This window comes from Bombus affinis, chromosome 13, assembly GCF_024516045.1.
Source record: "Bombus affinis isolate iyBomAffi1 chromosome 13, iyBomAffi1.2, whole genome shotgun sequence".
NCBI lineage: Eukaryota > Metazoa > Arthropoda > Insecta > Hymenoptera > Apidae > Bombus > Bombus affinis.
This window is the reverse complement of record NC_066356.1, coordinates 3,937,977-3,951,503: the sequence shown is the minus strand read 5'-3', so window position 1 is coordinate 3,951,503 and position 13,527 is coordinate 3,937,977. Positions and strand designations below refer to the sequence as shown.

Below are 13,527 nucleotides of genomic sequence, written 5' to 3'. Positions count from 1 at the left end.
TTTTCAGTGTGTATGCAATATAAATCGATATTGAACATACGCGACTCTTCAAACTAACTACGCTTACTGAATTGTAAGAGTTACGTCGCAAAGTCGAGAATACGTGTATAGTGCACACAGCAAGGACGATGTTCTCGGTGAAAAATTGGGCCGCTGGACGTTTGCGAAATGTCGCGTCTCGTCTGCGGAATATTGCCTAATGGGGCGCAATATCGGGCGAGCAAACAAGTCGTTTCTTGAATAGCGGAAGACCACTTGAATTTCCATCGTTCGTTCACCTCGTGTACGTTCCAAGCTGACACCGCTTGGCCTCGGGCCGATTCGGCCGTCCGAACGAACCGTTTCACAGTCGTGCAGGTCACTGCGAAACGATTGTCTCGTGACACCGTCGATCCCCTCGAATGGCAATCGCTCGGATTAAACGCTCGCCCCGACGCGACGTTCAACGAAATTCTCCAAGCTTTAACGACCGTGTGCCCGCGAAATCGCGCCCAGCGTTCCAATGATTTAGCCAAGCCCCATGATTCAAACGAGTTCCCATGTGTTGTAGAAAACGTTTCGTTCGATGTTTCTTTCGATTAAATTTCCATGGGGAATTAGATTTTGTAATTGCAGAAAGAGTTAAAGCTACGTTACGAAACACTGATCGCACGAGGATGAAAATATTGTAAATACTTTTATACAAATTCGTTCTTCCACGCAAGTATTGCTTCAGACCATTTCACCCAGACTTGTCTCGAATTTTAGAGAAAAACGCGTTGAACAAAAGTTGAATCACAGCTAGATTATCGCAAAAAATATCTTCTTGTGCAAAAGAAACGTTGTAAATATCGGTACTTTAAAATAAACTAACAATATAAATAAATACAAATTTCAATTGTATCGCTAAACTTATTTAACTATACACTTAATTTGAAAGTAGCATATATCTCTCAATTTAGCAACGTACGAACGCTTCAACATAATACACGCTGTATCTTATGATAATATGTGTGGCTTTTACTAAATGCAGCTAATTACCAAAACCCTGTTCGAATCTAAGAAGCGGAATCCTCCACGGATTATGGCGGCATAATGCGGTGGGCAGTATGTATATCCGCTGTGATCATCTCTGTAGGACAGGAATTTCGAATTCGAGTCAGCAACGATTCACCAGTGGGACTAACCTTGGGAGAATAGTTAGCCCTTTGACCGCTCTACCGGTCGCGTTACCACGTTTCCAGTCAAATTACATAATGGTGATAAGCAAAGACATTTCCTGTCCTACACTTCAATTCGTTATTCAGCCGGAGGACACGCGGTATTATCTAACTGACGAGCGAGTCACATTCGTGTCATTCTTCGAAGTCTGTCCCGCAACTCCTTCAATTTCGAGATCTGATTTCAACTTTCTACCATCTCCAATTCCTGTTGCTTGTCTTTACGATAACTGTCAGTTTCGCCATTTCGTTCATGGTTCAACCATACGCTTTCATTCAAAATTTTCCGTTTGATATTCGGATAAATGTCTGGTTGAAACGTGGCTCAATTTATCGAGTCACTATGGTGACGGTTGATGATTATTCGATCGTGGAATAGAGCTGTTCCATGCAGAATAGCGTGGAATTACTATTTCTATACAGGATGTTCCACAGGTTTTTGTAGCACGCTCTGTGATCAAAAAATGTAATCAAAAATCTACGTAATTCCGTTACATAGATATAATTTGCAGAACTGCGTCAATTTCTTCGAATGTATTGTATCGAACCAAATTCAAGCGTCTTCGCAGAGATGTCGGGTATCATTGAATAAATTTTTATTTAAATAATTATTTCAACAGAGAATCATTTGTTATTTATAAATGAAAATAAAAACAGAAATAAATTATTTGTTATTTCGACAAGTCTAAATACATTATTTAAAATAATGAGACTAATTGTTATTTACAAATATAATTTCATTTTTTATTTATCATCTTTACTTATTTTCATTTATTATTTATCGATTATTAAACAAATTAATTTTTACGCAAATATAACATTTCTGTAAAAGTTGAATTGATTTTCAGACAGCTTGTTCGAGAAGCGAGTAATTTTAAAAGCAAACGTGGACTGTGATGTATTTATTGAAAAATAACCGTATCGATTCCACGGTGTTTTCATTGTACAGAATGAAACGGATAAGACAAAACCAAAAACTACTTATCCATATATTACCATTTGTTTTTCAGTTAAAACTGCAGATGAAATTTCATTTGCAAATAATAAGTAAGAAATAAATCATTTGTGGCATCGTTTAAATAACTTTAACCTAAATAAGATAATTAATTCCTATTCACAAGTGAAATATCATTTTAATTTGTTATTTACTATTTATAATATTTATATTATTATATATATGTATATATTTATTACATGTTATATATTACTAGGTAAGTAAAATTTTGCCCAGCACTGTTTCCCAGCCACTGCGAAACTTACGTAAGATTCTAACACCAGTTTGGAACACTGTTTGTTCCTAATCGTATTTCTACCCGCGGCGTATGAAAATTTATTCGACCGTAATTCTGTTTATCTTCAACGCGTATTCACTCCTCCGCTTATGCACAATTTACACGCGAAATCGGATAACCAACAACAATATACAAACCGCGTGACATCTTCTGAACTTCCAAATTCTATTTTATCTCTTTCCCAACTGCAAAACACTGTAACAACTCGATCGGCGTCTCCAAGTATGAAACCGCAAAATTATTAGCAATCATTCTCCAATGCAGCTCGTGTTCCCACGAAACTCCAAAATTCTGCGAATCTGCTTGCTCCGCAAGCTCATGAATTGCTCTACTTTTCAAAGTACACGGATCATTACACTTGGGACAGAGGTAGGCCGTTATTATCACCCCCCCCCCCGCGAAGCAATTTATTCCATTCTTGCAGGTTATAGCGCAGGGAAAGAGCGTTACAAAGGATCAACGTCACCGTGGCGAATTGTGCAGGCCCTTATTAGCCGGTATCGCTAGAGTTTTTGGCGTTAATCGCGCTCCCTGCTGCCTCTCAACCCTTGGCAAAACACTCCGGTTCCGTTGTTCCGTAAGTCGGCGAGACAGTAGGCTGTGAGTCTGTAGGAGAGACATAAAGCAAAGCCTGCGAGTGTGCTAGTAAAAGGCGCCGCCTTGAATGCCGTCGAGTGAAAGGAGCTCTAGGAAGAAAGAGAGGGAGATGAGAGAAGGTTGCAGGAAGAGATAGACGCAGGAAGACGGCGGACGCTCGTCCTCAAAGCTGGAATGCCGCAGGCGTTCGTATACGTTCACCCTGATAGCATGCAACCACGCCAGTGGCTCTCGTTATTCGTCCACAGACGCGGCATGGCGTGTCCTCGAGGATCTTGTTTGTTCGAGCATCTGCTAGCCCCATCAACTGACCGCCAAGTTTCCGTCGATATTGTTTCGGTTTACTTTTCTGCTCCGTTTGCTTGCATCGAGCTTTGTCCACCGGGAACGTGATCGTTTCGTGATCTTGCCAACGAGGCAATGATGAGGCAACGAGTAAACTTTTTTTTATTTCCCAGCTTGGTACAAGGTGGATCTAATGTCGAAGATGGTGGTCGTGGATGGTACAAAATAGAAATTTTGATTTTGAAGAATATCCTTCATGGAGGTTGATGGAGTTTGATGAAACTTGAGTAACGTAAAATTGCGAACGTGTCACTTCGATGACAGTAATTTGCTATTTTTTTTGAAAAGGAACGGCGGAATATAGTTATTCTCAAAGAATATGTTCGTTAAAACTTCAGCAAAAATCGTAGTTTCGATGATAATAGCAGAATTATCTCTTTCGCAAAATTATCGATTTACTACGGATTATCATTAAATACAGTCGGACACAGAGCACTGAGAACATTTTAAAGTAGTAGCCTCGGAGAATGTAAATTCCTCACCTAAGGAGTGCAATCATGGCGAAGTAGACCGCATTCCAAGACCCTGAAGCGTGACTTTTGCTCGAGAAACTAATTCGTCATAGTGACGTAATCCGATTAACTCACACTCATTAACACTCCCCAATATGGTCAGCTATCGATCAAGGTCTGATGAAGACGTGTGCCTGATGGTTCTGCATTTAAATGCAGTTATCATTGCGTAGATATCTATTTATACTAGGAAAAACCGTCGCAATGAAATCAAACGTTGTTGAATGCATTCTTTATTGCATCCCGCGATCTATCATTTTATCCAATTAAGAATTTCGACGATAACGCAGACGCAAAATGCAGGCTAAAATAAATTGATTGAATCCGGATTAAAAGTGACCATTGATCTGTAATTTGACAGCCATTGTAACGCCGTTGAATAATAAATCAATTAACGACTGCATTTCTACGCTAAATTACATCTTCCAATCTTTTCATAACCAATTTTTAATAACCAATTCATTTCGCATTTGTTTCATTTGTTTCTCTATCCGCATCTATACAATACATTCATACAGGAAATTGTTAAAACACGTTTCCATGATAACTGCCAGTCGGCGATAATCATTTTTAATTATTACCCTAAAGAGATCGCGTCGATTTAACGTTCGTCGAAAACAATCCGCTCTGCCAATTTATTCTCGATTCTCAATAAATTATTTTTTTTAACCACGTCGAGACTTCCAATAAAATGTAACTGGAAATTACCAAACACCTTTTACATTTCTGATTGTAGAACATCCTGGACAAGTTCAACCCGGGGGCGAGGCAGCTGATCAATGCCGGCAAGGCATATTTGAAGGCTCTTCATGGTGAGTGAATTAAATTGAATCTTTAAGGGGAAGAGATCGAGATGTCGGAACAAAAAGGCGGAGAAGTTCGCGAGACAAATAGTGACAGACGGACGATCGCAAAGTGTCCGGGATAGAGAGGATGGGTAAGGTTAAAATGAAGAAAGAAAGGACAAACGAGCGTAGAGCGAGCTTTATGCTGTCTCCTGAGTCCTGTTTCAGGATCGAATCGCCAACTCGTCAGAATTGCACACTGGAGGGGTGTCAAGCTTCTATTTCATTCTTTCTCCCTTGTCCCACCGCGTTTCTGTCATTCGATGTGCCTTATTTTTTCCCCCTTTGACTTCCCTATCGGCGATCGATCGATCCTTTTTCTTCCTCTGTCAAACTCTGGTTCTCATCGTGGGATGTGTAAACAGGATTCATCTGGACCCTCCCCTGGCAATTCATTCAATTAATAGCCTGGCTCCGTTTGAATTGTCTTTGGCATTGATCGTTTCAGAGAAAAGTATTTTTATCAAAAATCCTCTCGCGATTGGTTAACTTGAAAATTAGAAAAATTAAGGATTTTGTTTCAAAGGAAAGGATTAAGTTTCAAAGGAAAATCGATTACATGGAAAGTATTTCTCTCGATCAGATTAAAATATTTGTAAATAATTTAAAATTTAGTACATTTATGAATCAGGTCGCGATTTAAATGTCAAGATTTATTACGTGTGAACGCTTTTCGTATCTGTTTTTGATTCCTTAACACTCGTTAATGATCACTCGAATCGTATTTCCTGTAGTATTATACACGCAATCGATTTTCATCGCATGAATTTACATGTTATTTATTCGAATTCCTGAGGAGAAACTGCCCTTCTTTATACCCAAGGATTAATGACTGTTTGCGATCAACGTTGCCTCCAATAACGTGGATTACGACGAAATTATTTTTGTATGTTTTATCGTATGGTGTGTATTATATGATATGATCGATCGTTTTCAGGAGTTAACCTACTGGCCTTGAAAGAAATCCCCCTTCTAGGTGACAAAGAGGGAGAAAAATGTGTGTCGCCCATCGTGTAAACTCGATTTTCGCATTATCGCGGATAAGATTAATTCTGGCCGCAGATGTAGTCGGAATATACACGAAAACATAACGGGACTTGTTGCCTTTTGAGAGCGGCACACGGCGCAAAGTGTTCACTCTCGCTCGTTAATTCAGTCTGATAACAGTACCGCGTTTTTCACTCTATTTCTGTCGTTTACCAGCAACGTAAACCTACAATCTCCTCTTTCATTGCGACGTCGATTTAATCGTCAAAGCCTTTGTACAAAGTACTTGTACTTCATTTCTCTTACTAAGAAACAAACATCGTTGTATCTCTGGGATTGTATAAAATTCTTACTATTAACGAATTTCGCGTTGTAATATAATAGTCGATTTTTATGGGAGAAAAAATATTTTAGAATTTTATTCGACATTCCTCGATGCACGAGTGCGTTATTCAAGTCGACATGAATCTTTTCAACGAATAAATTTTCATAGTTCCTAAAACTATTAACAAGAATTGTGGTAGATTTTTAAGAATTATTTCGATTCAAGATTCGAACGTACAATATGGACAAGATTTCCTTAAGCAGACTGAACGGTTTCGAGTGTGTTCAAGAAGCGCTTCAAACAGATTTGAAGGTCAACTGTATTTTTTTTCAAATAGAACTATTCCACGCGAAACCATAAAAGCGATACATCACCTGTTAAAAACGTAGTGCTGTTACATTGGAAGACAAAATGTCTTCAAAGACCGCAGTCACGGGAGACGGATACTGGGCGAACGCGAGCGATCCAACAGGGAAATATTTGGCAAGCAGGCGATACAGTCCCGGGCACATTACGCGACACAAAGGGCGGCCATTGTGTTCCCGTGGTTTTTCCCTCGTTTCTATCCTTTCTCGTTTTTCTCTCTCTTTTTATCCATTTTTTTTTTGTCATTCGATGTTCGCGGGGACATCCCGAGAGCGTCTCTCTAAATCTCGGCGTGTTCGCTCTGCTTCCGCGGAACGCAGTCTATTATGGCTGATAACGAAATGTCAGGGGGAGGGAGGAGGAGGAAGAGGAGGAAAATCGTTATACAGCGGCAGCGTGTAGCAGTATAGAACACCCGGCGAGGTTCGAGCCAGCTGGAAAGCTCCGACTCGTAAGCGGAGCTTAAATCTGGCTTTGTCACGGGGAAGCGCACACGTGGAATCACGCGCCCGTCGGAGGTGATGCTTGCACTCTGGCCTGCGAAGGGGTGGACGATCCTCCGGGGAAAGGGAGGTCAAAGAGGGAGAAAGCGAAAGGTTGAACGAAGGACGGGATGAAAAGGAGGGTGTGGGCATGCAAGTAGCAAAGGGAAACGCAGACAGACGGGGTGCGAGGAAGATTGGCGGAGAATGATGGGATGGGAATGGATTTGAATAGAGATAGGGGCAACGTTGGAGAAACGTCGGAGCAAGACGCGTGGAACAGGTCAACGCGGACACGTGGATGAAGAGATACGAGTCTGGAAGGAATCGACGATAGGTGGAAAACGGTCGATTGACGATAGATGGAGGGTGGCGAAGGAAAAAATAAAGACAGCGGTGAGTCATTGTCGTACGAGAACGGCAGGCGACCAGAGGCGAGAAAAATGGTCTGTAATGAAGGTCAAAACGAAGACAATTAGATGAGGGGAGAAGGGAAGACAAAGAGGAATTGAAGGGGGTCCGGGGAAATAGCGTTGAAAGAATGAACGAAGAAGAGTATATACGGCGCTATTGAACGGTGGCAAAAGAAATACGTTGGTAGAGTAAACGAGGAAGCGGTGTAGAAAATTAGAACCGATGACGGTATGGGAAAGGGAAATCTGAACGTGGGTGGAGGAAGTGCTTGAAAAATGGCAGGAAATTAAAAGTAAGGAGATAATATGGGAGGAAAACAGGAAACGATAAAGGAACATTTATGTGGTGTTTATGGTGCTCTCGGGTACTTTTCAAAGGAAAAACTGGAGAATCGTCGGGAAGCTAAATAAAATGCGAAATATGCGCTATGAAAATGTCAACGGAGGATAAGCGGCGTCGTTGGAACGAGAGAAACACGAAAGTTAGGAAAATGGAAGCTACCGGGAAGAAAAAGATCGGAACAAGGGCGAAAAATAGTCGCAGTGAATTCTACCGGATCTATGAGATTAAAGGAAAGAGAAATACGACACGATGAATGGAATACGAAGGAAAAAGGAAACGAACGAATAACCAAAGGGAAAGAGTTTAAAGCGTGGTGTTGATGAGACAAAAGAGAGAAAATGAATGAAAGGGGAGACGCTAATGCCGGAATATGGATTAGACAGGAACAGGAAGAGTGGAGAGTGTGCGAAAGAAGAATAAAAAGAAATAGGTAGGAGGGTGCAATGAGAGGAAAGATAGAAAGGAAAGATTGGAATTCAAGATTCAGCTGGCATCAGCTAGAAATATCGGCGTATTTATTCCTGTAAATTTATGGTGACCATCGAAAGGTAGATTGTGAAATTTTTGTCGAGCGAGGGTCGCATGTGGATCTGAATAAAACATATACGTGTATTTCTACGATTCGTAATACTAACGCGCTATAGTAATACATGAACTGCAAGGTTGCGTCATCATTTTGACGAATTAAATTTTTTAGGGAGCTGAGGATTTTAAAAAATTGTGTGGCTCGAAAGCAAGGTTTTTGATAGACGAGACACACACGTTTTAAAAAGGTTTTCTAAAGCTACATTTTAATTCGCAAATGTATATTCATAACAATAAAGTGCAGACTCCCGTATTTCTGGGTTCTAGAACTAATCCGCGACACCTTCTATCTTTCTTAGTACGCTCGTAAATATCTTCCTCAAATGCTTCCTTTCCTCGCGTATTTGCTCTGTAAACATACCTAATAAATTCTCGTTGCAGTCGTCATGCTTCTGCAAATACACATTCTACCGTGGAATTTCTCTTTTTCTAAAATTTATGCCACCTACATCTAGGATATATGTATAATATTGTACCAATGAAAAAGAGATAAGTCAAATTTTCGTCTATAATTTTTCTATTGTCGGGGATACCAAAATAAAAATAAAAAAGAAAAATTGAGTTTTGTCAAGATTATCCCACGATAAAATTCAGGAATTTAACGAGTGAAGTTTAATTCATGGAAACTCCGGAATACAAACGACTGTTAAGAATGTAGAAGCGAATGAAAACGCGATTCTGACATAAATTACGTCTCCGGTTAATCGGCCTCGTGAACACGACATTGCGAAAACGCAATGAATTATGCAAAGCGTACGTTAGGTAGTTGGCAGCTCGTAACCTTGTTTCGCAAACTATTAATCGCAATTCACGAAATTCTCTCGAACCGCGTAATTCGTGAGGAATAAGAAAACCCAAGAAACTTTCAGCTGGCATTTTCGAAACTTTTCATTTGATATTTCAACCAGACAAATATCATCGAATTAGAAAAAAGAAATCAAATCCTTTCTCTTCGTTTCAATAAAATTTTTATCAGAAATTCGAAGGAACTCCGAAATTTATTATTACGTAAGTCGTAAAAGGGAAACATTTTGTCGTCTATAAGTGGTAGAAATATTAAGAATTTTCTATCTTAAATTTAAAAAGATAGTTTTCTTAATTGTGTCGCTCATATACGTAACAGTGCTAATGCAGTTCAAAAATGTGGAAATCTGACATACATGACATATTCATAAAATGTGTATACGAACATTTAAATATTTTCGCGGGCGAGTGTAAATATATTACAAAAATAATCAGGTACGTAAGTATACAACATTGATGCAGGAAGAGTTTGTTGCAACTCGCTAGAAGAATTTTCGTCGCTTCTCCCTTTCACAGTTTCCTAACTCGGTTCTTTATTTGAAACGCACTACGCGAGATTGCGATAAATTATGCGAAATATGGAGCAACCGCTTCGCAGTTTCCAACCTCGTTTCGCAAATTCTTAATAGCGATTCCCGAAATTCTCCAGACGCGCGAAATACCGCGCGGACGTACGCTCATCGCGAGCGAACGCTTTGAGAAGCGGGATTCATTTCATTCGTTCAAACATAGTCGATTCCTCGCAAATCCAATTAAGTTCTTTGATCTGTGGCGATTTTTTTTTTTTTTTTTTTTTTTTTGTTCCCTCGCAGTGAATTCGATCTGCCCTCCTTTCCTGTGGCCTTGCAGTCGTGGAAATCATTAGGTACTTCTTGCGATCGGCGATATTTCAGCGGAGAACAGTAATTAGAGAGCACTTTGTCGAAAGCGGTCTACGCAGGCCTCGTTCCTCGCAGACTCGCAAGAAACGATTGACAAATTGTTTGCCTTCCTGCTATTTAAACAGCGCAAGAAAAGCCTTTCGATAAATTTTAAACAGTTCGCCGTGAATCATCGTATTGTACGATGCACCGGAAACATTGTATAATAATGATTCAGGAATTTGCAAGTTTATATTGGATTGGATGGAAAAGTTGTGTATTCTCTATGGGATGTTGCTACGAAATGCTGTTACATTAATTCGATAGTAATTGTTCGGAAAGTCAGTTCATTAACACGAAGGGTTTCTTTTACTCGCTTGACGTAGATCATTCTAATCGTACGAATAATGAAAAATCGAAAGGCTATAAAAAAGTCACTGACGCTGATCTTGATCGAAATCTATCGCGTTAAAACAAGCCAGTTTCTTTAAAGAAAAGAGCGAAAACCTATTACGTCGATTTTATAAATATACAGGATGCGGCCGAGTAACGTGTACAGATGGGTATGAGGTGATTTTTTATGAAAAATAAAAACAAAATATGGAATAAAATTAGAATAATATATAATAATTAGAAAAAAATAACCTCCTGCCGATTATTTATTCCTGTCTAGTCCGTACTTTTAACCATGTTCAAGTATGTTGGATAAATTCTCAAATTCGATTTTCTCGAAAATTAAACCTTAAATGAACAAATTTTATTCCATGTCTTGTTCATATTTTTTCACAAGGAATTACCTCGTGTCCGCTTGTACATGTTATTCAGGCGCACCGTATAACGTAGCAGTCAAAGTTTTTTCACTCGGTTCAATCAATTCCTAAAATGCGTGAATTCACAGACAAATTTGCCACGCAAGAAAATCACTTGCACGTGCAGAAAAAGCTTATCGATTTCGCCAGCTTTCGCTGCAATTTTCGCACACTCTCGCGGCTGTCCCGGGCAGAAGCAAGTAACAAAAAAAGGATGGCGGCGTAGGATAGGACAAGTTGGCCACTGTATCAGCAGTGTAGTAAAGAGATAGCCCTGTGTAAGCGCGTCCCTTGCTCGCATCGGGCTTTCGAATCCAATTGCGTCCTTTGAATCCTGCATCTCGTCTTTGTTCTCGAGTTTTCGTCCTTACGGAATTAATTCGTTCCATTCCTTCCTTTACCAGTCGGAAGGAACTTCCCGATAGAGGTATCCCCATTCTCCCGACGATCTCCTCCACGCCATTACGTCGTCGTTTCTGTAGAATTCAAGGTGGAGCAATCGACGACAATTTATAACGAGTCGTTGAGCTACTTTGAGGGCCCTCCTGCTATTGGCCCTCGAATCCACTCACCCAACTTGGATCATCCTCTGATCCTGCTAGTCAGTCTATTCGCAACGACGCCACTTATTGCGAAATTTTTTCCGCCTGCAGTTACACGTCGCTATAATTCGGTCATGGGTATACGCGCGGATGATATGCGTTTAACGAGGTAATTAAATTCTTTGAATGATCCGTCTGCGAATGGAACGTTTTTCGAAGATCCGTCTCGTGCTCGACAAATTTCACAAATTTTTTTAACGTTACGGGGAACACGTTGACGACGAGGGTCGTTAGTTAGTTGCAAGCAGAGTTACAAATTAATTCGCTACATATTTTTATCCTCCTTCTTTTTTTATTTTTCTCGCCTTATTATTCTTAAATTTGCAGGTGAGACGAGAACTCGTAGCTTTCGCGCCGGTTGAAATTGAATATGTCTGAAAGTTTTTACCGGGCTAATGTATAAAAAGAATGGCATGTTTCATTAGTCAAGGTGATAAAAGAATTTCGTTGAATGTAAGTTACAGCGTATCGTACTGTTTTAACTCCGACTTCTACGCGAAGGCAAATGGCACCGTGAATTTCCACAAAAACACTCTAAACCTGTACCCTTCTTCTTACTTACACCGCCATTATCGTAACGAGAAAGAACGCTGTTAAAAGTCTGAAACACCGTCGCACAATACCGGTGTGCACGCCGAATGGCAATTAACGTTCTAACGATGTACTCGTGCGACCCTTAACACTCTTGCATCGAAAGCGTGAAAGACTTTCCTCGCGGAGGGTGAAACGCTCTCTTCGCCGTGGATGTTTGAGTCGAGATATTTTATCGTTCGATACGCGATATTCTCGCGTAGTCCACACAAAATTGAAAACCTACCATGAAGACCATATCATCGCAATAATAACGTCGTCCGAATATAAACGATATCATCCACTACATACTTGGCGTATTTAAGTATGACGCGCACAGAATAATAAATTGATAATCGAAACTAGTATCACTGATATTCGGTATCAGTACATCGTTCAATCTCTGATAAAGCTAGGTACGATGCTTTGGATGTTCCTTTAAAAAAAGGAACTGGCCTGAGCATCAGCGATGTATACCAATGTGTAACAACGTGTAACAATGAGTACCACAGTGTCATTCGATCCCTGACGAAGGTAGCTGCGATGCCTGCGAAACGATGGGATACTTTGAAAAGCACGTATCAGAGTGATATTTGACCCTTGATGAAGCTCGCTAAAACCCTTGCAAAGTATTGGGGTATTTTCTTTAAAACTGCGAGATACTGGGCCCTGAAAGTCTCAAGTTTCTAATCTACACTCGCACTACCTTCTCTTCAGACTTTCGTCTTTAAATTTACAAAACCGAACTTTCTCCAGTCATTTGAATTCCCCATCTGTTATTATCATCGTTATCTCATTGCCTGACTCAACTTTCAACATTACGTATTCTCGCAAATAGTAACCAACGTGTGAGAACGAAGCAACGTTTCCCGATGGACTTAGAGATATTATGCGTACGCATCATCGAGAGCGAAATTCCAGTCCTGGAATTTGGAACGCAAGTTCGCGGTTGGGACGTATTTATCCGGTGAAAAACTGGCGGACACGAGGGTAGAGAAAAACGAAGACAATAAGCAGGGAGGACCCGGCTGGTGAGGGTTATTCCCGAATTGGAAAATTGCGTCGGCTGCGAGGCCAGTCGCAAGGAGGGTGGAAAATGGAGGGACCAGGTAGATGTCAGGGCCAGATACAACTGTTAACACCGGAAAACACCGAAACCGTAATTACTACGGCCCGTAAAACAGCGAAACCGACCTTTCTATCTTTCTTGCTGCCCTAGGCGCGGTCTCTTTCTTTGCCCGTTCACCTTTGTCCAGCACGGACGTTTCCTCTTCTCTACGCGGTATACCGTTTCTCCCCTGCGTTCCGATTTTCCGGCTGGCCGTTTTACGCGTTGCACGTGCTTTTTTGTCGTTGGCCTCCGCCGTGCATAGGAAGGGAGAAAACGTAGGCTAGCAATTTGGGATGGCGGTTACTTTGGATTCATTCGCCAAACTAAATGGTTTCACACTTACACTGGTAGACCAATTGCGGCGATAAGTGTATTCTTTCGTTCTTTTCACCCCACTGAAAGAAGATCGGCTCGTGCTTCTGATAATTGGAGGACGATGGTCTGTTTTCTCTCGCCTTTTAGCGAAAGGCTCCCAGAAAT

At 40.6% G+C, this 13,527-nt stretch overlaps 1 protein-coding gene and 1 long non-coding RNA gene across 3 annotated transcripts in view; one reads left to right on the top strand and one right to left on the bottom strand.

Annotated features, from left to right (window-relative positions):
* LOC126923718 (uncharacterized) overlaps nt 1–13,527 on the bottom strand; it is a 231,713-nt gene that overhangs the window by 126,000 nt on the left and 92,186 nt on the right. The gene's annotated exons all lie outside the window — the stretch shown is intronic.
* Nucleotides 1–13,527, top strand: part of LOC126923697 (trichohyalin) — a 163,206-nt gene that overhangs the window by 63,201 nt on the left and 86,478 nt on the right. For both annotated transcript variants that reach the window (XM_050737400.1, XM_050737401.1), the window contains one exon: nt 4,682–4,757. In XM_050737400.1, coding sequence (XP_050593357.1) covers nt 4,682–4,757 — 76 coding nt within the window. The remainder of the gene's footprint in view (nt 1–4,681; nt 4,758–13,527) is intronic.